Below are 26,741 nucleotides of genomic sequence, written 5' to 3'. Positions count from 1 at the left end.
CAGCGTAGGTAGGGGCCCGCGGCAGATTTTTTGAACAGTACTCCTTGAATGAGTACGTATCGCGATGCCTTGAATCGAATTCTGCGTGCTTCCGCCTTATCTGTTGGGAGTACATCGTTAGCAAGGAAATCATAAAATGGTTTTGTCCAACTGACACTTACTTCCTCGGCGTCAGGGTCGCTTTCAGGTGCGAGATTATCGACATTACTGACGACCCCATGATTGTCTCGAAGCTGATCGACCGTCGTTGTGACAGCGTCCCCGATGCTCCTAGCGATAGCAGGGCTTGTCAAATGAACAATAGGGACGGACGTAAACGAAACGTCCCTTAAAGAAGATCCGAGATTGGCCAATGCATCTGCTTGCGTATTCTGGTCCTTCGGTATCTGCAAAATGTCAAATGAATTAAACACTTTACTTTTACTCTGAGCTATTTCTAAATACATGGCCATTTTAGAGTCTTTTGCTGCAAATTCGCCTTTAACTTGGCTGACTATCAACAGTGAATCGCTGAAGACTTTCAATGCTTTTGCTCCCATGTCCTCTACTAACGTCATTCCAGCTATGAGCGCCTCGTACTCGGCTTCGTTATTCATCGCTCTGAATTCACAGCAAATGGCTCATACTATCTTGCCCCCTTGTGGTGACTTTAGCACAATGCCTAGACCTACACCACGAAAATTAGAAGATCCATCAACAAACAATATCCAGGAGTCGTCGTTCACTTGATTAATCCTTGCGACTTCGTCGTCTGCGAGCTTTTCTTGCTCTGGCTAAAGTCTGCCACAAAATCTGCTAAAGCTTGTGACTTGATAGCGGTTCTTGGATGAAACTGGATATCGTACGCGCTGAGTGCTATTGCCACTTGCTCATGCAACCTGTCAATTCCGGGTGTCGCAAGACAGACTTGATAGGATAATTAGTCATAACGATAACAGTATGTGTTTCGAAATAGTGCCTAAGTTTTTTAACAGCTACGACTATGGCTAAAATGAGCTTTTCTAATGAAGAATACCTGGTCTCCGCGTCTAGCAGAGACTTACTGACATAGTAGATTGATAGTTGCTGGCTCTCCGCTTCCCGCGTCAGGACAGCGCTGACGGACACGTTACTTACCGGAGATAAGCTTAATGTTTCCCCGATATTTGGTTTTGACAATAATGGCGGCGACGCTAAGTAGCTTTTAAGTTTTTGCAGCGCGTCTTCGTGTTGTTGCGTCCACTCGAAGCCCTTGTTCTTTCTCAGGACGTCATAAAATAGGTGACATTTCTCAGATGACCGGGATATGAAACGATTTAACGCAGCTACGCGACCAGTCAACTTTTGCACTTCCTTGACGCTTCGTGGGGACTGAATGTTGATGATGGCTTTTATTTGATCTTGGCTGGCTTCAATTCCTCGTTCGTCACGACGTACCCTAAAAATTTTCCTGCGGACACTCCAAAGGTGCATTGTAGGATTTAATTTCATGCCATACCTTCGTAATACGTCGAAAGCCTCCGACAGATGCTGAATGTGATCGTCTGCTCGCTTGGATTTGACAGCATATCGTCATGTACACTTCCATAGTGTCACCCAGTTGATCTTTAAACATTTGATTAACCAGTCGCTGATATGTGGCACCTGCATTTTTCAAACCAAAAGGCATAACCTTGTAACAATATATACCTTTATCAGTAACAAACGCGGTCTTTTCTTGGTCGTCCGGATGCATCAATATTTGGTTATACCCGAAATACGAGTCCATGAACGTTAAAAGCTCGTGATCTGCCGTCGCGTCGACCATTGCATCTATATGAGGGAGGGGGAACGGATCCTTGGGACATGCTTTGTTTAAATCTGTGAAGTCGATGCAGACTCTCCACTTCCCGTTCTTTTTGCTGACCACCACGACGTTGGCTAGCCAATCTGGATACTTTACCTCGCGGATCTTTCCGGTATCGATCAGTTTCTGGACCACATCATTGATGACTTGGTTCCTTTCAGGAGCGAACTTGCGTCTTTTCTGCTTTACAGGCTTGTGAGCGGGGTCGACGTTGAGCTTATGCGTAATGACGTCAGGACTGATTCCTGTCATATCTTCATGGGACCAAGCAAAACAATCTTGGTTAGTTTTCAAAAAATCGACTAACTGACCTCGTATTTCTTGCGACAATGTCGCTCCGATTCGGACGACACGATGGGGGATGGATGGATCGAGCATCACTTCATCCACGTCCTGCTCGCTGGGCGCGTCGGGCGCTGACCCATCCTTTAATTGCTAGATAGTCGCTTTTGGGGGTTTGAGCGACGAACTATAGCATTCCCTTGCAGACTTCTGCTCGCCCTTTATTTCTTGGACGCCCCATTTGGTAGGAAATTTCAGCGATTGATGATAGGTTGAAGGGACGGCCTTCATCTTATGTATCCATGGGGTGCCGAGAATGATATTGTACGCTGACGGGCAGTCCACAACGTTGAATCTCGTTGGCAGGTTGACGCCTTTGGCTAGCGTTGGCAGTGTGATCTCTCCGACAATATGTTGAGCCTCTCCACTGAAACCTACCAAAATAGTAGATTTTTTAGTAATATTTTTATCGCACAGACCCATACCTTCGAGGGCGCTTTTGAATATGATGTTGGCTGAGCTGCCCCCATCGTGATGCTCCACGTCGCAGACGTCGTCGTCGTCAAAGGTTATCGCCATTGCTTCGAGCTTGCGTTCCTCAGCTGACCTGCAAGATTTATAAACGGTGGACGAGGGGGTACCCTCTCTTGCTAGCCTTTTGGCTGCGGAATACGTTAGTCCACATACATCAGATCCACCAGAAATGACGTTGATTACCTTTACGTGTGTGGGCGACGCAGGAGGGTCGGACTGCGCGGTATTTCTACCGAAGGACGCTTTACCTTTGTCGCTCAAGAGGTCCTTAAGATGCCCCTTATTGAGCATGAACGCGACCTCTCGTCGCAACGCAATGCACTCCTCCGTCTTATGGCCATGGTCATGATGGAACTGACACCACTTTGTTTGATCTTTTTGCGCTTCCGGTCGGTCGCTCTTTTTTGGCCAACGAACTGGCGCTCCGATTTTGGATAAAGCATTCACGACACCTCCGACATCGATGGAAAATCCGTAGGAGTCTAGAGCAGGGAAGGTTGGCGACTCCGTCCTCGCGCTGTTACCTGCACTTTCGACAACGTCAGTAACATTATTTACCTGGTTTAAACGGCTATAAGGGTGGCTTCGCCAGTTGTTCTTCTTAGGGACGAAAGCCTTCCGATCAGCAGGAGTATCTGGTGCGCGTCGGGTGGATATGGTGTTGAGGATGGCATCGTCTTCCTCCAACCTCATCTGTGCTAACGCTCGCGACTTGACTTCCTCAAACGTCTGGCACGGGTACTTCGTAAACGGTTGTATAGCTTCGATCGCAAGATTAATCCTTTCCTGAAACATTCAATAGCAGTCTTAGTATCAAGATCTTTAATGCTAATCATTTCTTTGTTAAAGCGATTATAATAATCGCGAACGGATTCTTTGGGTCCTTGCACGACGCCATATAGGTCGCTCGTCTGCTTTTCCAGGCTGCGACTGCCTTCGAACTTCTCATAGAACTTATTGACTAGGGTGGAGAAATTGCCAATGCTCCTGGCTTGAGAGATCCGAGCCACTTGAGAGCGGGACCGGTGAGCGTGGCTCCAAAAGACTTGCACATGCAGGCCTCTACCAAATGCCAGGGATTGACGCTTGCCACATCCGTTGCTTGTTATTGCGCGACGTGCTCGCCTGGATCGGTTGAACCATCATAATAGCAGCTAGGGTAGGCAGGTTGATTCTTGGGGAGCACGACCCTTGAGATCCTATCGACGAAGGGTGATTCTGCATAGCCGTCGGGATGCTCCACGATGCCTGGTGTTGGGGCTCCAGGGAGCTGGGACATGAGCTTCATCAAGCGCTTGTTTTGCTTTTCGATTTGAGCCATGCGCTTTGTCATAAGATTCGCTTCTCCTTCGCCTTGGTCGTTCTCTTCATTGTTCAAGGGCTCTTCATCCTCGGGCTCTTCGTCGTCTTCGGGCTCTTCATCATCTGACTCAGAAAGATTCCCCATCAAAGGGATGTCATTCAGATTTTCTCGACGCCGGACTTTCGAAGCCTTGGACGATGCTAACTCCTCTTGCAATTTCTGGATCCTCTCCTGCGATGTCGTAAAGTCGGTAGTTAGACGCTCGTTAGCTTGCTTTATTTCGAGCATTTCTGCTCTCATTTGTTCGTACTGCCTTCGCATTTCCTCGAGGTTAGGTGTTTTCCCATTTGACGGATTTTGAATAGTAGATGGTCTGGTTATGCCCCACGGTGGGCGCCAAATTGTTTATGCTAAAATTTATCACTTATGATGAAATTAAAGTTTGTGGGACGTGTCAACCAGATGATGTTAAAGACGATGCGACAAAAGAATGCAAAGGGGATCAAAGGGGATGAACACACAAAAGTGGTGACGCGGAAAACCCCAATGAAGATGGGTAAAAAACCGCGGGTGGTTGGAGATCCACCAAACTAATATAGTTCACTATCTTTCTTCGTGACTGATTGTCGTTTACAAGAATGCTTAGTTCACTCTAATGTCTTCTCGCAATATTGCGTGAAAAACATGTCAATGACCTCTCTCTCCTTTTATATGCCTTCTTTTTCCTTGGCTTTTTCCCCAACGAATACAAAAATAAATTCACTAATTATTACATTAACTTCACTCTTTAATCATGGGAGATCTTCTATGCTCACGCTCCAGCGTCTTAATGTTGTCCCTTTTAACGGCTGAATTTATGGCTTATAATGCTCTTGCCTTATTTGGCTGGACCGTTACCATTCAATGCGCTGCTCTCAATCTTGCATCCTTCGCTGTGTCTTCGGGTTGCATCTACTTTGTCATCGCGTCAAATGGTATCACGTCATCAAGTCATCGCGTCATCGCGTCAATGTCATCCTGTCAAAAAATTCAGCCATAACAGTCATCAGCCCTTGGTTGAACGACGTCCTACCCACTCGGCCAAGGGGGTTATTTCCCATTTGCCGAGTCGCTTTTATAGCTATCCAAATTTAGGCTATGTATCCCAAAGCACCCGTTCGGACAACATCATTAGTCCAATGCTGGATGGCATCCTACTCATTCGGCCAGTACACAAGGGTATCCCCCCTGGCCTTGGAGATTTTCTCCATTACAATTCAGCATCGAACTCCCCCATGAGAATTGTGGGCCCTATTCAACCTCGACAAAATGTGATTATTTTATTCCGCCAATCAATCACACTAAAAATTGTAGTTTCACTCCGGTTACTTGGCGTGGGGCTAATTGTTTGGGCCCATTTCTTGGAGCGGCCCATCTATAGTGAAATTACTAGAAGATCCCAACCTCTAGGGAACATAATTCTCCACCAGCTAAAGCTGACTAAAACATATATCCTCATTTATTGGAGGTGCCATCCTCTATAAATAGCAGTTGTCTCATGAGCCAAAGGGTATTGAATTCTCACCTAACAAACTAGAGCATCTCTCTCTAGACTTTCTCTCTCTATCTTAATCACTTACTGACTTGAACATCGGAGGGGCGATCCCGAAACCACCCCCGGGTAGGCTAACCTTATTTTGCAGGGTTTCAGCATACAGATAACGAAGCTCAGGTACCTTTTTGGGGCCCACATCAAGTCTCTCAACCTACTATAATCTCTTAATTTTTTGATAGAAAAAATAAATGTAGAGCTGTCAAATTTTGAGTTGTTTTGCACTTCAGCTCCTTCAAGAAAACCAATAAGTATTTCCTTTGCCGAGGTTGTTTCACATTTTGCTCTTTGTTAACCTACAAGAATAAAGATGTTGTCATTTTCATCTCATACCTACCATGGGAAAATGATTTCTTTATCAAAAGGGGATGAAATTGGCATCTTATTCACTTCAAGAGGTGTACACTACTATCACTTTGAGGTAGCTCCTGAACGTGTTTTTTGATTTCCTGGATAATTTGGTATTATTTTTTCTTGTACAGTTGCAAGATAGAGTTGGCGCTTCACCAGTTGATATGAGCTTACATGGGTTCTAGTAATTATGAAATAAGCGAGGATGCATCACAATCGTCTGATTGCCAACTTTTCATGGCGGATTTTGTTTGTAAGTGTAAAGTGTTACATGAAGAACCATATAAATTAGGCAAGGAGGAAAAACGGTATATCTTATGGTTTAATACAAGTACTACTTTGTATTTGCTTTTGTAAATTGTCTATACGATTGAATATGTTATGTATATGTATGATCATTTTGGATCATTTTTATCGAAATGAAAATTTTAATCATTGTTTCCTTGTTTTATTACATTTGCTTATTATCAATATTAAATTATCACGGGGTATATTTATATGAGAAGGTATTGTGTCAGACTCGTCTGACACAATACAAATGGTCGGATCACTTCAGTTAGAAGCACTTGGGTTTCAGTTGATCTTCATTTTTTTCGGTTAATTTCTAATTTTTTTCAGTTAGTCTTCATTTTTTTCAGTTAGAGTATGGTGATGGAACATACGGAACCCCTGTTTCTTCCCAGGGATGCAAATTCCGAGAGAGAAGGTGATGGGTATATACTCGCATTCGTATTGCGTGAAAAGCAAAAGATAGAAGAAGTAATCAACATGATCAACAAATCAGTTCTTGAGAGGAAAGAGAAGAAGAAGAAGATGGATGAGCAGGAATCTGTTAACAATGAGTTGAATAGTAGTGTTCAACGAGATGTTTCTACTTCAAATTCTTCTGATTCATATAGATCATAACTAAGTTTACTGACCTTCCTGTCATCAGTAATGATATTATTCTTTCCAGGAGTCTTGAAGCAAAGCCAAACAACTACTTGGACAATTTGAAGGCAGAATAATGTTGTTTGGTTGATTATCTAGTCTTCTCTTCCTATCGTGAGGACTGTGAGTATGTTGTCGATGTAAATGATGCTGCCGTGCAAGAAAGAAATCTTTCTCTGCAAAATGAGCTTGAGCACATCATTCTTGTCTATTATGATTTATGAAGGAGATGGAACTGAATTGCTTTTGTACAGCTTGCAAAGTGTGATCTCCTGAGTTTGGCTCCTCGTTCTTGGCTGACTTCCAACATCTTAGATGCTGCTTCATACTAGTTAATGGTTTTGCAAGTAAAATACTAATGCATATAACTGAATGAAAAAGATATTTGGTTAGTGTGGCAATAGGTTGTACACTTTTTATGAATGAAACGTGTTCTTCCATTTATCTCTGGCCTTTTATTTGCTTTATTTTGTTGTTCGAGTTTTGTGTCCTTCGACTATTGTTGGTTCCTCTAAAGTGCCCATGTTATTCGATGTTTGAGGGGATGCACTTGGTCCTCTCTACTCCTAGTTTGTGCCCCCTGCCAGGTTAGCCCATTCCTCTAATATGGGCCTCCTGCTAGGTTTTCCTAGCTCAGGCCCCTCCCCTATTTCGGGCTTTTGCTTGGGATCGGGCCCATGAACGTGGTTGGTGTGGCCTCGAAAATTATGTTCACGCCGACTCTTCTATAAGTATGCAGAGCTTTCTCTTCTTTTGATTCATCTCTCACATTTCTTTAGAACATGTCGCAACGAACTATAACCCTTAAAGCACTTGGAGCTACCAAACTTCGCAAGAAGGATGGTGTTAGTTCCACGCTGGTTCTGGCCAATTCGACGACGACGTCAATGGATGGGTTGACTTTGAAGATCAGTACCTCGCACTCTACAACGCTATTGTCAAGTGTGGTGGTTGCCCCTCATCTTGGCCCTATGAAGCTCGAGGAGGGAGAGTGCGTCTCTGCTTATCTTCCTCCTCCTTCAATGGGAAACACTGATACCTCTTGCAAGAGGATGAAAGTCAAGGACTCTTCTCCTTCAACTCCTTTCATTGCCCTTGAGAGGAGGGATTTGCTTGAGAGGGTCGACAGGGATTCTTGCTCGTTATGACCTTTGTTGACGAGGAGTCTTTTCGGTCTCTAGGGGAGCTCAAGGTGGAGGCTCGGGAAGCGACATGGGTCAAGGTAATCAATATTATATCTTTAGCTGTGTTCCCTTTTTGTATTGTATTTTCCAACTGTTGTATTTTTTTGTGTAGTTCTCCATTCGAGTCGCTGCGATGACTCGTTCAAGTGGAGGCATATGAAGACAAGGCGCTAATGAGGTTGGCTACCAGCATCAAGAGGAGATTTGGGTCCTCAATGAAAAGCTTCACATTGTGGAGCTCAAGTTGGGGGAGGCGGAGACCACCATCATAAAGGGGCAGATGTCCTTAGATCGATGAAAGGATAGCTCAACTCTAGGTTACCATCAAGGACCTTGAGGCCTAGCGGGGATCGGCCAGCCAGAGTCGTCACTAAGCATTAAAGGAATGCAAGGAGGCTTATGCTAGGGCTGACAATGCCAACAAAAGGACCGAGAAGGTCCTAAATGGACACGACCCGCAAGGTGGACATCACCAATAATGAGTGAAAGGCCTTGAAGGAGGGGAAGGTCCTATTAGTTGATACCTCTCTTGAGGCTTATGAGCTTGTTATTTTAGAGGCCTTCAAGAAGTCCAAGCCATCCTTTTGAAGGTGGTGTTAAAATAATGTTAATCTAGAAAAATCTTTGTTACTTTTGTAATATATGTAATCTATATTCTAGAATGTGCCTAACAAAAATCTAGTAAATAAACTAGAAAGATCTAGTAAGAACAAAAAAAAAAAAAAAAAAAAAAAATAGAACTATGCAGTTAGGTTGTAAACCGACTTAGAGCACTATAAATTCATGTGAGTGCTCCTAGGTGTTTGTGTGTGTTTACATGTAATACAAATCTTCCAAAATAATATAAAAAGTCTTCTCCATTGTTCTCCCTTGTCAAATACTACATTAAAATTTTGCCTCCCAAAATTACCAAAGCCCACTAACTACTTCCTCTAATAAATCCATCAGGTGGCACTTGAACATCCTTGGTTAGTGGTCGACTAAGGGTTAGCAGCCTTAGCTAAGGTCGAGGCCGACAACCTGCCTCAGGTGCGAAAGACAACGACCGAGGCTCTTCTTCTCGTGGCCTCGATGCTGACGTTGTTTCCTTTGGCGAATGAGCATCCCTACCTGAAAACATATGATGGGACGACTATCCAAGGATCTAAGCTCAAGCTTTGCTAGATTCGCAACGTGCAGTTTTACAGAAAAGGGCCCACTCGTTAAGGCCAACGGACTCTCCCGCCAGGTTAATGAACCCTCTCGAGAGCTTCTGATCTTGAAGCAATAAGTGTAACTTCCCTCTATACTGGGATGACATTCATGATTTTTTTATAGCACTTGATCTTTGTAAACTTAATCATGATTTCCTTGCCTCTGTTGTACTTCTACTATCTCGATTAATGAAATAAAGTTTTTGCTTCAAAGAGTTTGTCTTTGTTTAATTTTTTCCTTCAAAATTGTTGTTTACTTTTGACTAACTCCTTATTCTCTAAGTTTATATGTTTCAACTCGATAAAAATTCACAAATACATGTCTATTTCTATGGATTAATTGCTTAATTTCACTAACAGTCATCTTACATGTTTTACTGGACTTACGATCACCCACTTACATTAATTTCAACATACATAGGTCTGTTGCCCCTAATTCAAATAAATATTTAATATAGAACTTGCGAAGGTTGTCTGCGCTCCATAGGTGAGGTAGTTCTCGCCTTTTTTATCGGCCATAAGTGTCTGGCCGAACTACTTTAGTGATCTTGTAAGGCCCTTTCAAGTTGGGTTGCAGTTTCCCGAGTCGAGGTGCCCTGCATGTTGCTTCGAACTTCAGCAAGACCTAGTTGTTCACCTGGAGTTAACGATGTTTCACCTTCCTATTGAACAACCTGGTCATCTTAAGCTTGTAGGTAGGGGTGTCAGTGGGTGATGGGCCCTAACTGAATCCGTAAAAACGGATCTGGATCAAATTTTGGACCCTATTGATCCGGGTAGGATCTAAATCCTAATTTTCAAAAATAGATTTGGACTGGGTCCTAAATTATTACCCAAATATGAATCCGTTTAGCTATGTTTTTTAAAAACTTAGTTTAAAATATATAATTAAAATTTTATAACTTTAAACCCTAACATACCTGAAACCTAATTCCCTCAAGGCTTTAAGTCGTTACTCCATCATTTCTCTCTCTTCATTATTCCCCTCTCTTCACTTCTTTTGGCCACGACTCCACGAGCCAACCAGTGAGCCACGAGCCAACAACTCCACAAGTAACCAAATCAGGCAAAGCCACGAGCCACGAAGTACCGAACTCCTTCAAGCAGTTGAATCAATTGAAGACAGGAGCCACGAGCAGTCGAATTGAAGCCGAGCAGCTGTTGTCATCACCAACGTGGTTTTGTTCTTTAAATATTATAATATTGTGAAAATTAGGGTCATTTGAAGAAAATAAGTTAGATTCGTTTCGCACTCGAATTCGTAAGTTCTAGTGGATGTGGATATGGATCCTAAATTTATTACCCAGCGGATCCGGTTCGGATATGCATTTATCCCTCAAAAACAAATCTGGATCCTAGAGCATCTGATCCATATCCTACCCGTTAACAATCCTACTTGTAAGTAATAGTTTTGAGGAGGGAGTTGCCTCGATTTTCTGTGAAGAAATAAAGGTTGACCCGTTTATCTTCTTCATTATGGTCATGCTCGAAAAAGGTGCTCCTGGGTGATGAGATTCCAACTTCAGTGGGCAGGATTACTTCACTTTGGACAAGCGTGTAGGGTATCCGTCTTGTCTCCTCTTTCACCATCGTCCTCCTTGACCATAGGATACCTGGTAGGTCGTCGATCCAAGATCCATTTGCCCCTTCCGACATTGTTTTAAATCCTTTCAACACAACCTTGTTAGTCGCTTAAATTTTTCTTGCCCATGGGATCTGCTGATTTAAGAAACCTAGTTTCGATGCCGAACCGAGAGCATACTCTCTTGTTGGACTGTTGTTGAATAGTAGACTGTTTTCTAAAATGAGAGCTCGAGGGATCCAAACCTAGTGATTATGTTTCTCTAGATTAATTGTTTAACTTGTTTATTAATGATAGAGGCAAACAGGGGCCTCAGCTTCGGCCACTTGGTATAATAATCGATGGCAACCAATAGAAATCTCCGTTGCGCGGAAGCTGAAGGGAGTGGTCCTAACAAATCCATCCCCTAGAGATTGAAAGGCGATAGTGCTTGGATGGTGAGGGGACTGGCATCTTTGTAAGGCAGGTTAGTGTGCACCTGGAACTTCCAACACTTCTAAACGAGATTTGAGGCATGTGTCTTAAGTGTAGGCTAATAGTACCCTGCTTGAAAAACTTGGGACGCAATGGTTCTTGCTCCCTGATGGCTGCCACAAGCTCCGTGATGGATTTTTCTCAGCATATAATCTTCCTCTGGGGGGTCATACATCGAAGTAAAGGGTGAGTGGAGGATTCCTTGTACAATTGGTTGTCGTGGTATATGAACCAACAAACTTGCTTTCTTATCTTTTCAGCATCCAACTCGTTCTGAGGCAACTCGTCGTCCCTCAGTAACCACTATCTTTTCCATCCATGTCGAACTCCTGTCTAAGGTTGTGATGCTCCTATTGATGTTGGGTGACTTGAAATCTCCTATATTCGAGGTCGAGGGGATAGGAGAGCTAGCGATTCTGGACAAGGCGTCGGCTTATGGATTCTCAAATCGAGGGATGTGAGTGATGTTAAAGTTGGTTAAGACTTCTTCTTTTATCTGTCTCAGATACATCCTCATATTATCCTCCTTGGCCTCGAATTCTGCCGTCACTTGCCCCCACATTGATTTGTGAGTCGAAGTGGGCTTTAAGACTCTATTCCCCTGCAACTTTACACAGTTGAGTAGCAATGCCTCACATTCGGCCTCGTTGTTTGAGGCGGCGAAGTCGACTTTGACGGCATATTCAGTCCGCCACTTTGCGGGTGAATAATTAGCAGGCCAACTCCACAGTTACCTTTAGATGATGATCCGTCGACAAAGAAATCTGCTAACACTTAGACGTTGATAGCTCGACGAGTGTTCTAATTCGATGCCGAAGTCGAACAACTGATTTCCCTATTCAGCGACTCTGCTCGATTGATTCTTTCCCTCGATCACTTTCTGAAGGGGCTGGCTAGTCAAGACTTAGCTTGAAAATATGGCTTAAGTTTTCTTGTTGCCATGACTAGTACGAAGATCATTTTCTCGATGGGGGATTCTTTGCTTTTGTGCCTCTGAAGGCCTGACTTTCAAATTAGACTGGATGTTGATTGTTTTCTCTTTTAGCAACGAGGACAACACTGAGTGTGTTCTGGGATACAGCTAGGTAAACAAACAATGTTTCTCCTCATAAGGGAGAGACGAATTTTGTAAGGCTGGCCAAGTGTTCCTTCAGTTGACGAAAGGCCTCCTCAGCCTCTTTCCAGAAAAATGTGGATTGTCTCAGTGTTTTGAAGAAAGGTAGACTCTTGTCAACGGACCTCGAGAGAAGCGTCAAAGGGCTGCCTCCAACCCCTTAGGTGTGACACCTCCATTTTAGTAGAGGTCAGCAATGGACAAATTTGGTTCATGATCATATTCGTAACCTTACCTCCGAACTCAAATTTTGGTTCATTGACCAATTATGATATTATGATGAGGAAATCTACATTGTATAAGTCCCTAAGATATCCCTATAGTTTCCCAACATATCCAATTAGCTTTATTAGTATTCATTTGAAGACCTGTTGACGATTTCAAAAGAATCCAATTTTTCATGGAAAGATGGTGATGTATTTACGAGATAAAGAAAAAAACAAAGTTGCAGAGAAGAGAAAGTTAGAACAATTAAAATAGATTGACCTTTTTTTCCTAAGGTAGAAAGTCATTACTCTTAAGTGTACAATTAGCAAGCCAGCGAATATAAAGTGCGTTGTTGGCAAAAAGACAAAATACAATCGTTTGTTTTAATGAGAACTTCCCTAGTTTTTATATGTCGATTGATTAAGCATTTAAGACTCTTTCATCTATTATTACCAAGTGTACTGAATTTTTTTTTTTTTACAGCAGGTAAAAATTATTAATTTTTCCTTCTTGCCTCATTTGCTAATAAGTGTGCAGCTTTCACCTCCTGTCTTGTAGCCTAAGTACACTTTAATAGCTGGATGGTGTTTGCAATATCTCTTAACTCGTTGATTATTGATGCTATGTCCTTGTTGCATGTTGTAGGATTCTTAAGAGAGTTGATGATCTCCACACAATATGTTTTTATTTGAATATTAGCACACCTCCATTGGAAATCTTTAGCTTCTTGGGGAACTGCTCTAGCTTCTGTCTGAAGAGGAGAGATGGCAAATATTCTTTCATTGAGGTTTTTTGTTGCGCTTCCATCTTGCATTGTCCATGCTATTGCAGCTTTCCACCCAATTTTCCTCGGTTTCGCTTTCCATGATCCATATGTGTAGATGATTTGCTTAACTTGTTAGTTTGGTTTACCGGCTTTAATGTGGCTCGCCTTGATTTCTCTGTAGATTTCCATGATTCTCATAGGATTTGGAACCCCTCCTTTGAACACGATTTTGTTCCTATGCAACCAAATTCCCCAAAGTGTTGCGATGAAGTTCCTCCTTAGTTCTACAAATTCCTCATCTTTTTTTCCTAAATACATTAAGGAAGTTTCTTATCCAATCTTTGATTGGGGTATCGATATCGCTTATTACCTTGATACCCATCGTTGACGCCCAAATGCGCTGTGTGAACTTACAATTTTTGAGTAAGTGATCTTCATCTTCCGACTCTTGTTTGCAGAATTTGCAATTGAGGTCAACATAAATTTGTCTCTTAGTGAGGTTGGACGCTGTGGGTATTGCTTTGACCGCTATTTTTCATAAAAAGTGTTTCCACTTAGGGAAAATGCCTGAATTTCAGATAAATCTCCAGAATTGTTTCTCTGATTGGTTAATAGATGAATTAGGATTTAGGAACCAATATCCTGACTTTGCTGAGTAATTGCCCGATTTAGTGAATTTCCAATCCAGTTCATCTTCAGCTCCGTCTTTTGGTATATGAGTGGCTAATATCTTCGAAGCATCCATTTTTGAAAATGAGTTCGATATCAAGTTCGTATTCTAGTTACCACTTTCATTGATTAGGTCAGCTACCTTTGAAATGCTTGATGAAATTGTGGTAGGTATTGTTGGGGTGTTTTCATTCCAAGCATCCTTAAAAAGGTTGATGTTCCTTCCATTTCCCAACCTTTTTCTTATCCCTTGTTTGAAACATTCAGAGGACTTGAGAACAAAGTTATTAAAATCGTGATTCAAATCTTAAAATCTTACGATTTTACGATTCAAAATATGGTAGACGATTCTATTCACGATTCTAGACGATTCTATACATTTCTGTTGACTAGCGAAAACCCTGCAAGTTTAAATCGTGCTAACAAAGAAAATAAGAGATATATATTGTTAGTTATTGCCAATATAGTGGGTAAACAACTATTTTTTTCAATTTTTAGCTTCTTTAACTTATAATTTTAGCATATTCAATGAAGATTGAGTGCAATATCTTGATTATACATGTTTGTAGAATCTTACGATTCTACGATTCAATTTTACGATTCGATTCTAAATGTTGTTTTCGATTCAAACTAGAATCTCGATTTTAACAACATTGCTTGAGAAGACTTTTAAACGCATACGGGCAATTCCTAGGCTTAGCATCTTCAATAGTTAGGCTAATTAGATCGTTTTTATACTTGGCCACATAAATTCTATGAATTAGGGATTCCTTGTTTTTGTGATTTTTCCAAGCTTGATTGAAAAGTAGGGCTTTATTTATGTGATTGATGTTTCGAAGACCAAAGCCACCTTCTAATTTATTCTTCTCTAGGACCTCTTTAGATCTCTAATAGATTGGTTTTTTGTCGAACTTGGTCGACCACCAGTACTTTAGGAAAATGGAGGAAAGCTTTTTGTGATTGTTTTTGGGATGAGATAGATTGAGAGAATATGGGAAGCTAGGTTTATCAGGATTGTATTTAAGAGAATAAGTTTTCCTGCTTGGGAGTTGTTACCAAATTTCCAGGACAAGATTTTGCTTATAGTCTTAGAAATGATGGTATTGAATTAGGAGGTAGTTCTACCATCAACCTCCATGGGACAACCAAGGTAGGTGTCTATTTGACTTTTATTTGCTACTCCTAAAGGGTTTCTCATCATTCTCACAAAAGTTGATGGAGTATTTGGGCTGAAAATCACATGGAACTTGTCAAAATGGACCATCTCTCCTAACTTTTGACAGAAGTCCTAGATTATTTTTTTGATAACCCAGCAGTTATCTTTAACTGGTTTTGCTTTGAAGAATATCAGGGCATCATCTTCGAAAAAAGAGATGAAAATTGCTTAAGCTGACCTAGCAATTTTCAGACCTTCTAAGTTCTAACTCCTTTTGGTGTTGCGGCTTGGAGAGGTTTCTAGAGAGGACTTACATGCATAATATAAACACGTAGGAAAATAGAGAATCACCTTGACAAAGCCTTGCCTTAGCTTTGACGAAGTCCTATCTCTGGAAAATATTTGGTGTACTAATTGTTTATCATTTCATGTTCCACTTACCTTAACTCAAATGAAAATGAAAAAACAAAGACTATATCAAGGGCCAGAGCAAGTACTTCCTCCGTTTCTTTTTACTCGCTATACTTTCCATTATGGGAAGTTTCACATTACTTGCTACACTTCTTTTTTGGGCAATAAACTCTCTCTATCTCTCTCCTCCCACATGGGTTCCTTTTCTTTTTACTCTCTACCTCTCTCTTCTCCAAAAATTGCCTAGGAGTCCGTGAAATGAGAAGTGTAGCGAGTAAAAAGAAAAGGAGGAAGTAATAAGGAAAAAGATCCAATATAAATCTCATTTATTTATCGGCATAAATTTGGTATTACAATCCAGAATAACAGAAGAAATTTTAAACAGTATTTATCCTTCCAGTTCCACAGTAACATTTCTACAGAGAATGCACCAGAAGGAAGGGCTGCCGTTTGCAAATTCCAATGGAATGTTTGATCCTCTAAACATCCAATTTCCATCCAAATAGCAAACCAGCTGATTAGTAACATAGAAAGGATTAAATCAACTTTTGTACGAGCACAGCCATCATCCAATGGGCTATCAGCGATGATCTCCATTGGATGTCACATTAGATAAAGCCCTGCAGAAGAAGTAGAACCACAAATCAGCACAATAATTGTATTATTACGCACGAAAGACAAAGGGATGCTGATGAAATGTTGTTCCAGTGTAATGTAGTGTAAATACATAAGCCAGTGCATAGCAACTACAAGCATGTCCTCTTCACCTGAACTTTATCTAAACTCAACTTTGTAAACCTAATTAGACATATTTATACACCTAATCTGCATTCATTAGACCTATTCAGCCCTGAAAGCTATTTATTTAAGGTGAAGAGAAAGCACTATAATTTAGTGCAGGATTCATAATGCGAACATTCATAGGATTCCATACAGAAAGGCCAATATAATATGGGAGAGAAAATGCAAAATGGACAACTACTAGAGTAACATACTAAATGCTGCAGCACCAAAAGACTACACACCTGGTCATATGGGGGTCTTAAATGCTACCTACATTATAATTCATGAGCATTGAAATACAAATCTGTAAGCAAATCACCAGAAAGCCCTGAAAATGGCATTGATGATAAGAGTAGCATTTAAATGAACGAAAATTCAATGTACCACCAACAAAAATTCATTGTATGGACATTAGAAGACCAAATAACCATTGATCAAGTACAGGACAGCATCAAAGTAAAAGATGCTAGCAATATGACATACAAATAGATTTTGCAGACAGAAGAAGGGTCAGAATAAATATCAGCCAAACCAAGACGATCCTAAGATCATACAACTGTAGATTAACATAATTGTCAAAAATTCAACAGGGATTTTCTGGATAGTTTACATTCGGGAAGAAAAGTAAACGGGAGGAAGGGGAAGCGATACGAGCACAGAAGGTCCAGTCCCTCAACAAAACGTATGCACTTGTACTTTGATGTAACTAGAGATGCTTTAGCCCAAATGACAATTATGTCCTACTATATTTTATTGACTTTAAAGGGGGGTGAAACCGTGAAAGTTGCCAAGGGTTAGCACTTCCAGAGGGAAGCTGGGTTGTTGAGATTTTGACAATATGAATTTCACTATTTGAGCCTCCTGAATACGAAGATGCAATACCTAGATCTTCTTGACAAGGAAATTTTGCACAAAATAGATATCAAGCCAACTATGATAGTATTTGACACAAGTTGAATACTATTCCAAATTTCCAATTAGTGATGTCACACTTTAGCCAGCTGCTAGCTAATGGCATAATGATGGTTACCATTTACCATACAGGTAAACAACATATTTATCATAACAATAAATACTGATTCATCATCTTTCATGTGACAGAAAGATGAAAGTTTGACCCCTAATATAAAACTAAAATATTGAAAAGCTTCCAACAGTGAACAAGAAGATGCATCAGTTTCTTTATGATTTGACAAGCCAATAGAGAATAAAAACTTTTCTTCACTGATTGTGAAAGAACATATTCTTTTTCTCCAGGAAGGACTCCAGCAAAGATGAAAAGAATAACTTTTAATCCACCAACAAAAGAGGTTAGGAAAGCCACACACATACAAACACATAAAGGCCCTGTGTGGCAAATAGAGTTTAGAGTTACTATTAGAGTTTTAACTTTTTGTTAAGCAGATTTGACGGCTGATTTGACAACTTTTTATAAATGTGTTTGGTAACAATTAACTGATTGCTAAAAGCTTATTATCATTTGTTGTGTGAAATGACATTTATAGACATTTTAATACACATGGGTAGTATTATTATTAGAGGCATAAAAGTAATTAAACATATTTTTACCTAATCCGCTAAATAAAAAGCTCCTATTCGGAGCTTTTTCATTTTGAAAGATTTTATTCCAAAACTCTTTCTAAAACTCTATTTTACCAAACACCCCTTTTAGAATTTTTGACTAGTAAAAACTCTAAAAGTGGTCTAAAAGTCTTTTTTTACTCCAAAACTCTAATTGCCAAACACCCCCAAAAGCTAAAAGAGATAGATGGACACCAAAGTTTTGGGCAACTTACTACTAAGGATTCATGGAATCAGCTTTATACATCAATAACATTTTAGGAAAAAAAAAGTGTTCGAAGCTCAAAAAGAGAGTTCAATTAAAGAAGGGAATCTAATTTAATGATATATACACAAATAGACCATAGACATGCAAATAGCCACATGATAAGACTAGGATACAAAAACTGCATACAGAAACAACTAATTCTTCTCGACACCTCACCCCAAAGCACACACGTTTACAGACACATGCAAGCACGCACATGTCAATACACACAAGCAAACAGATACGACTAACTAGCAGAACCTGTACAAACCACCAAGAACACCCTCTTTCAAATCCAAGGCTAGTACAAATTAATGCCTAATTTGCCTTTTAGACACTAGGCAGGTGCACTATAGTGGTGCTAAAAAGGTGAGTCATCTAAAATTTACCAATCTCTCCAAATTTGTAGTAAAAGCTTACTAGACTTGCATATTTGTTTCCCTAAATTAAAAGTTATGTATAATACTATATCAGTTATATAACATACTATATAAGTTAACAACGCTCAAATTCTGAGGCATCCAGAAACAAAGTTCATCCAGTAAGTTGTGGAGGCAAAAGCTCATTCAAGAAAACCTACCAGACTGACAAGTGTATTCCCTTAAATCAAAGTAGCAATTTCAATTTTACAGGATCTTCTAAATAAGTAATAAACCTTACATCTCAAGGTATATAGTGAAATTATAGAACAAAATCAAGTACAGCTACGATAATTTTGGAGAACAAGTCCTCCATCAATGCTTATCCATTAAAAAGCCATACTTAGTTCATTATTAGAGTCAAAACCAGACCATATAGAATTACAGATACACAAAACCCATAACAGCATTCACCAGAGATATCTTAGTGGAAAAAGGCTTTCTACCAATACCTGTTTATACTCCATATGATGCAAGAGCAAACCTTTACAAAGTCTCATATACCTCGCTAGGCATGACACATACAATAACTCAAAACACCCAAATTTCCTTTCTACGACCAATTCTTGACACAGTGTAACATGACTCTATGTTGCATAAAGAGCACATCCGGTAACAAATCCAATTTATAAAATAATAATTCAATAAAAGGGCTGGGAATAAGTGTAGAACCAATCAGGAAACATAATTTGACTCAGTAATCATCAAGAGCTTATTGTTGTCAGCGAACCCCTAACCTCAACTATCAGCCCTTTATCCATGACAAGATGCAAAGCTCATATTTTACTAAGATACCAGGTCTCTGCAATACATCACCCCCTTAATCTTATTGCACTAATATGTATTCTAAATACAACTGCCAGACTGCAATAATTGAATAATGTTCATTATGCCATCATCCCAAACTCTTGACGCCATGTCTTCCAACAACCACTTCAACATTCAATCACAATTTTGCTTGATTGTATTCTCTGAACCTCTGATTAAACATTATGGTTACAACACCCTGATGCACAAGCACATCATCTAGAAGTTGCTTAGCATATAGTGTCTCTACCTGATTAAACACCAAAAATAAAGATTGCATCTTAAAAACATCATCTTTGGGACCTCTAAAATTTTCAACTCAAAAAATTGAACCTCAAGAAGGGGTGTCAAAAATTGCCCCTCTTTGTCTGTCTTGTTTTGTTTTGCACCGAAGAGAGCCTTAGTGGATACAGTGATTGGCAAGACAAAAGGATTCATTATTACTTGAAAAAACAGCTGGACAAAAGATCAAAACATATAAATAGGAATCTTATAAATTCAACTAATATGTAGAATAACAATAACAGAAGAACGTCTCTACAGCAAGAATTCTGTAAAATAAAGTGGATAGTTACCATCAGAAAGAAAGAGCTATTACTGAAATTCTTGGATATTAATGAAGTTGACAAGAAGCAAACATGGGAGGTAGAAGCAGAAATTAGAATGAGATAACACTTTTTAGATCGTTGAGGAAACAAACATTAACAAATTATTTCAAGCAAAACATCGATTTCAAACCAAAGGTTATGAAGACACCAGGGGATCACTGTAACTGGTGCAAACAACTGAAAGAAATTATTACATATTTAATCATCAACATCCACAGAGTAGAATGAAGAGGCACTCCATAAACAGAAAGGGAGGTATGTATTGTATCCTCTCTGCCCAATTCCATGCGTATGACAAAAACTATAGACCTTCAGTCAAGTCTGTGATTTACCATTGAGGCTCTTACTTTCAACCCTATGCAACAAGAAACAGAACAAAAGCCCATTTGCCAAATCTTCTCCTAATTGCTGCATCAAATGCCTGAGCTAAACTCACACCACACTGTAAAGGCTAGTTAAAGTACCATAATCAGACAGATAAAAATCTCCAGTCAGTAACCAGATGCCCACGAGTCATTTTAAACACCACCGGGTCTATGTACATCAACCTTAAAAATCAGATAGCTATCCAAAACCAAGCAGCAACCGACCACTTCCCTTGTGCACCATTTTGCCAAATGAGAGTCTACTATAACTCCTCCTTAAGCAGCCCCATACTGCCCTCAAGTGATCACTCCAGCACTAAGTATTATAATGCATCAAATCCTTCTACATAAAATTGATGGAAATGGACTGCCAGTTAGTTGCTCTAAAAACAAGATAATGCAGTCCTTGTACTCATTAGACGAAGAAAGCATCTGGGAGGGATATTCCACACCCAGAATGCTTTCAATTCTGATAATGTGGAAACATAAGTTTAAGAAGCAAACTAATCAAAGGGTATAAACAAAATGTACAAAGAAGGTCTCATCTTTCCCATTCCATTGATCCCACCCTTTCCACCATTTTTACTAGAAACTACAACTTTCAACTGGTGAACACATCAATGTTATATCCGAGCAGCTTATAAGTCTTGTGTAAAATTCCCTTACAATAAAATGATCTTGCAAAATACCTCAACATATCTTCAGTTTCCACCTTTAAAACAACTAGTTACCGTCATCTAAGCATAAATCATGGAATGAGATAATATAGAAAAAGAAGTGACTTACTTTTTATGCTTCCTGCCTTTCTTAGGACCAGAAGCGAGCAATTTAGCAATAGGACAACCACACTTAGCCCGAAAAAGAAGAACAGCGCGACCATTAGGAGGAGCCATCTTCCTCAACTCCGCACGAAGACAGTCATAATCAGGATTAGTCTCAGTGCCACCTTTCCAAGGCAAAGAATCAATAAAATTAGGACCTAATTTAATAGAATCCTCAGTCTGCAACTGCAAATCAAACTCCATAGCTTTCCTCAACCCTTTACACTTAGGGTTTGAACATTTACGCGATCGAACACCGAAGACATGAAATGAACAGACATCGAAGGAGAAGGCGAGAGCAAGAGCGAAAGCAAGAAAGAAGGCAAAGAGGTAGAGGAGTGGGAATTGATGATGATGATGATTGAGGAGGAGAGAGAGAGAGTTGAAGATGTATGAGAAGTAAGAGGTTAAGAGGAAGGTACCGGAGAATAGGACTAGGATTAGGATTAGAAGATCTAGGGTTGATGTAGCGGAAGGAGAGTGGTGCCGGCAGAACAACGAGGAGGAAGAAGAAGAAGAAGATGATGATGATGATGATTTGCGGGGTTTGGAGGAGAGAGAATGATGATGATGAGGAGGAGGAGGCATCATGGAGGTGCTACTGTTGGGGAGGAGAGAGAAAATGGGGCGCATGTTAGAGGGAGGTGAGAGAAACTGAGAGCATAGGGATTAGGATAGGACTTAGGAGGCGAGTGACGGCAGAACTAGAAGGGAGGAGGATGCTTCTACATTTCATTTCCTTTCCTTTTTGCTTTTGCTTCATTCATTGCTTGTTGCGCATGTTAGTGGAAAATGAAATGGGTAGAGACTACATAGAGCCGTGAAGGTGGAAATGTGGAATATAGAATCATTAGTTTAAAACTGTGGCTTTCTCTATAGGAAGAGGAGAGACATGTTTTGGTGAAGTGGCGTATCCAAGAATTACGAGATGGGGGTACAGATAAGATAAAATAAAGTACAATGTTAGAGTTAATTTACGATTAAAAATTCAACTTTTGTAATTTTCCTCCACCTCTCTTCCAAAAAGATTTTAAACTTTTGTTTTTTATCTTCAAAATCTAGTATAAAGTAATCACATTATTAGATATTAATTCCAAAGTCCCTAATTTCAAATTACATTTCGCAAGACACATCTTATTCCGAATTAAACTAAGTTTGATTCACAACCTCTATTTCAATTTCACAATTTATAATCTCTAACTAGAATTCAAGAAATCTCAATTTCCATATTTCACAACTATACAATATCTAATTTCCCTTTCATAATTTCTAATTTCAACTCAAAATATCAATTCACATCTGGTTTTAATTTCACAACTTCTAATCATACTCCAAATTCCATTAAAGAAAATTGAAAAGTCTATAAATTAACAGAAATAAAAAAACAAAATCGGGAAAAATATACTTAGAACTGATGAACTTGTGGTTCTAGCCTTATACATGGGTTCGTTATGGGATTCCGGCGAACCGCAATGCTCCTTCTCCGAGCTCCGACAGGCGGCAGTGCATCCGGCAAACATCGGTAAAAAAGAAAAAAAGAATAGAGTATGAGGGAGCCAGAAAAAAAGAATCTTAGACTGAGAAAGAGAAAGAGAGGAGCCCAATGGTGAGAGAAAGAGAAAGAAGATAGAAATTGAGAAAGAGGGAGGAGAGGAGAGAGAAACTGAGAAAGAGGGAGGAGAGGAAAGAGAAAGACATGGAGACATGGATATAGTAATTTTATTTTTTTCATTTTAGCATTTATTTTCTTTAATTTGTTTTTTGGGAAATGGGGGTACAGCTGTACCCACTGTGAATCCGCCCCTGTTTCAGAGGGATGAAAAACAATTTTAATCGAAGAATTGAAATATGGGGGTTTTAAGATACTTGGAAATTTATTATTGCTATGTTTTTGCCTATAAATTTGATACCCAAAACAACATAAGCGAGCATCTCCCCCTCCATTTTCCAGTGTGTATCTTCTCCCTCTCCCCTTCCCCGCATCGTCGCCTTCTCCCCCTCTTAATCTCGCGGTTGTTAGCTGAGTCACTTTTTTCTTTTTTCTTTTAGGGTTTATACCTTGTGTAATCCCCCACATTTTTAAAGGATTTTCATAAATATATTAAGTTATTTATGTAATTATATTTAAATCCAAATGAGTTTGGAAAATGATTTGACTTTTAAATAGGGTTGACTATTTTAAAAGTCAACTAAAAATATTTTTCTTAGCTTAATAAAGTTTGTAATATTTTAATTAAGCGTGTTTAAATAAGAATTTAATTATTAAAAGCACATTTGAAAAGAAAACTTAATGGAATCGAAAGCCCAAAAGTAATAAAAAGGGAAAGGATGATTTGATGACTAAAGTCCTAATAAGCCCATCTTGTTAGTCATCAAAGTTTTAATTATTGAAATTACTTTTCCTAAACCCAATTGGATTAGCCTATTTAAATATCTTAAAAACCCAAATATTTTGCCCTACACTTTATTTTCTCTCTCCTCCCTTGCACGTGACTTCCGAGTTTTCTCTCTCTCACTCGACATTTTCTCTCTCCTCTTCCTCTTGAGCGTGAGTTTCATTTTTCTCTCAAAAATCGTTTCTTCTTCGCTAAGTAACGTTTCTTGTTGAACAAGAAACGTCACGAATAATTTCTTGAAGCCAAAACCTGCTGCCGCCACCTCCTTGCTGCTGTCACAGCCGCGGCGCTGCTCTTCCTCCTCTTATTTTGGTTGTTTTTCTTTACTTCTCCTTTAAGATTCCATTAAAGTTCTAATTTTTTATTGTTATTTTATTATTATTTGCATGATTACGATTTGAGTTATTATTTATTATGAAGAATATATTTTCGGATCATATGTATAAAAGAAAAAAATTTCAGATTTATTACTTTTAGTTTTAATCATGAAAGATGTGATTTTTAGGGTTTTAAATCACTAGAAATCGTATATTTAAAGTATGAATATGAATTTTGATTGGAATACGATTTTTATATGCATTTAAAATATTTTCAGAATGTTTAGAAAATTTTATAGATGCTGGAAATTCAGAAAGTTAATATTTTAAGGTTTTTAATGGTTTTTAATCACTAGAATAGTTATCTATACTAGGGATTAAAAATAATGAGAGTTTAAATTATAAAAACGATTTTTAAAGAAGTTTAAAAGGGTTTGGGACGTTTTAAAGTTGCTGTATTTTTTTTAGTTCAAGTATTTACTTGATTATTTATTGTTCTAGGCGGAGATTTCATTGTAGGGGACTTTTAGAGCTTAAAAGTGGCCTACCGTTGCGTTTATACAAGGTACGTACATAGTCTACGTGCTATATGGTTAGAAACATGCTCTAGGGATGTTTTTAATTTGTAGTATCATGTATAGGACCTTGTTGTTCATATATATGATTTACTGAGATGGCTTTACATGTTATTTGCTTGTATGCTACATGTAAACTAAGAATATGTATAAGTAAGATTGTTTGTATGGAAGTTTGATGCAAGCAGCTAAGTTTAGTTTGGTATTAATTCGTGAGTGAATTAATGTAAGTAAATTGGAATCATGTGTTACATAGATTCTTTGAGATTATCTAATTATCTTATAAGAACCGAGGATCTTATTTGGTAATTTTGAGTTATACCTATATAAAGGTACAGTTTACTGTTGGCTAGGTTCAACAGGCAAGTTAGTAAAGAATAAAAGAAGTTAAAAGAGTCTTGGATGCTAAGTTGTGAACACTTATTGATTCTAAGATTAAAAAGGAGTTTTGTGATGTTATGTGATTATTAGTTGTGAGTATTGTGTGCTTGGTTGGTGTTAACACAAGTATAAAATGAATGCAACGTAAAGTGAAACGAGAATAGGTTATAAACTTTAGACTGGTGCACGTCTAGAGTTGGACACTAAGGGTTGGAGTACATGGTGGTAGCCCATGGCTTTCCTGGGATTGGATTGATCACCTTTCCTCTTTAGCTCAAAGGTTCCTCGATATCGCAGGTCAATTTGGTTTACGGAGTCATGACCGTATTTCCTATTTCAGTATAGACAACTCGTCCCATAACTATTCCATTTAAAGAAGAAATAAAAGTTAGAGTCTAGTTCAGTAAGAGTCATCTGCAGTTGTTATGTTATTATTATTTTATTCTACAAGTTGTGTTGTAGTATCATGTTTAGGATTATTTTTGTCTGATATGTAGTACTCAGCTTTGCTGATTACGTGCTTGTCTGTGTTTGTGATCATGGCTTTGCCTATTGATCCTGTGGTGATCCTTCGGGGGAGCAGAGTCAAGAAAGCATTGACATTACAGGTTCGAAGATGCATACCATTGGGGAATCTGGAATGGAGAGGCTTTTGTGACATTAGTATTATTTAAGTTGTTTTCGTAGGAACATCTACATTTTAAGTTTGAGGTTTATTTAGTTGGTGTGTTAAGTTTGACATTGTCATTCGGTTTCATAAGTTTAATAAAGTTGATTTTTGTTTTAATGAGTTTTCCGCTGCAAAATTCTGAGTAAGCCGAAACGTTATCACACGGGCGATAATGCCTGGGTAATTCTCTAGATTTATTATAAAAGTATTTTCTAGAAAGAGAGAATTATCGGGGTGTTACAAAGTGGTATCTGGGAGCTTTAGGTTAGTTTAAGACTTATAGGCGCCTAACTAACTAGCTTATTAGGTGACTTTAGTTTTAAGTTACCTAGCTTATTAGTTATTTGAAGGAAACCTTAGTATGCTCCTACGTTTCATTTTGAAAAGTGAGACAAAATATTTTGAGGATCAATTTTTTTTTTAAGAACCGATATTTTTCGGAAATTCGAGGTTCGAAATTCTTTTCCGAAAATTTTACGAGTTCGAAATTTTTTTTTCGAAAAAATGTGCGACGTCCGGAAAAAAAAAAAAAAAAATTTTGAGTGAAACTTTTTTTCGAGTAACCTTGGAGTTCAAAATTTGTTTTCTTAGAAAATCTATTTTAGGCACAAAAGTAATGTTATTTATAAAAAGTGTGTGCATTATTTTTCATGCCTTTAAGGTTTACAGCATGACATTGTGAGAATGGGTAGTATAAGAAGGGCATATAGGATAGAAATATTATATGCCTGCATTGAAAAATTAGTTCAGCATCATCATTATTTTCTTCCCTGCAAATAAGTGCATTATTATTTTTCTTCCCTACTAATGATGCATGAATGTTTTTTATCCCTTGCTAATTGTTATATCCTTCTTGCCTATTAAGGTGTTATATTTTACACGCCTTTGTTTTGTGTACCCTTATTATTTTGTGGGAACACTTTAGAGAGAGTGCTAAACCATTATAGGTTTATTTGTTGTAGATCTCTAACCATGTCTGCCAGACAAGTTAATAGAATTGTCATGCAAAGTTAATAGAGTAGGAAGCTATCATAACCCAATTATATTGAGTGATGATGAGAATGTTGATGTCATGAGCCTGGAAGTTATAGTTACACTAGCTTAGAGAGCATTATGCATTATGTGTTAAAAGTAGGCATCCCTGTTAGTGATATATGAAGTAATTCAAGAGTTTGATTGTACTAGAGTGCAAACTTGAA

The 26,741-nt window shown here is 38.9% G+C and overlaps 1 protein-coding gene and 1 long non-coding RNA gene across 3 annotated transcripts; one reads left to right on the top strand and one right to left on the bottom strand.

Moving 5' to 3' along the window:
- The first annotated feature begins 5,656 nt into the window (after positions 1-5,656).
- Positions 5,657-9,406, top strand: LOC125496015 (uncharacterized). The gene is made up of 2 exons (XR_007272627.1): positions 5,657-8,038; positions 8,113-9,406. It is a non-coding gene; the product is annotated as an uncharacterized LOC125496015 (long non-coding RNA).
- A 6,460-nt stretch (positions 9,407-15,866) lies between these two features.
- On the bottom strand, positions 15,867-22,046 carry LOC104906807 (hypothetical protein). 2 transcript variants are annotated; one of them, XR_007272626.2, is made up of 3 exons: positions 21,169-22,046; positions 18,152-20,725; positions 15,867-16,192 (listed from the first exon to the last, which is right to left on the bottom strand). XR_007272626.2 is itself a non-coding variant. In XM_010695624.3 (2 exons), the coding sequence occupies exons 1-2, from the start codon at positions 21,834-21,836 to the stop codon at positions 16,153-16,155; spliced, it is 708 nt and encodes a 235-aa protein (XP_010693926.1). In that variant the 5' UTR covers positions 21,837-22,044; the 3' UTR covers positions 15,867-16,152. The 2 variants fall into 2 exon arrangements, 1 of the variants encoding a protein (XP_010693926.1); XM_010695624.3 differs by lacking the exon at positions 18,152-20,725 and having other exon boundaries at positions 21,169-22,044.
- Between the last annotated feature and the right edge of the window lie 4,695 nt (positions 22,047-26,741).

The sequence above is a fragment of the Beta vulgaris genome, chromosome 3, assembly GCF_026745355.1.
Source record: "Beta vulgaris subsp. vulgaris cultivar EL10 chromosome 3, EL10.2, whole genome shotgun sequence".
NCBI classification, from domain to species: Eukaryota; Viridiplantae; Streptophyta; class Magnoliopsida; order Caryophyllales; family Amaranthaceae; genus Beta; species Beta vulgaris.
Note: the sequence above shows the minus strand (reverse complement) of the source record. Positions and strands in the feature narration are given on the sequence as shown.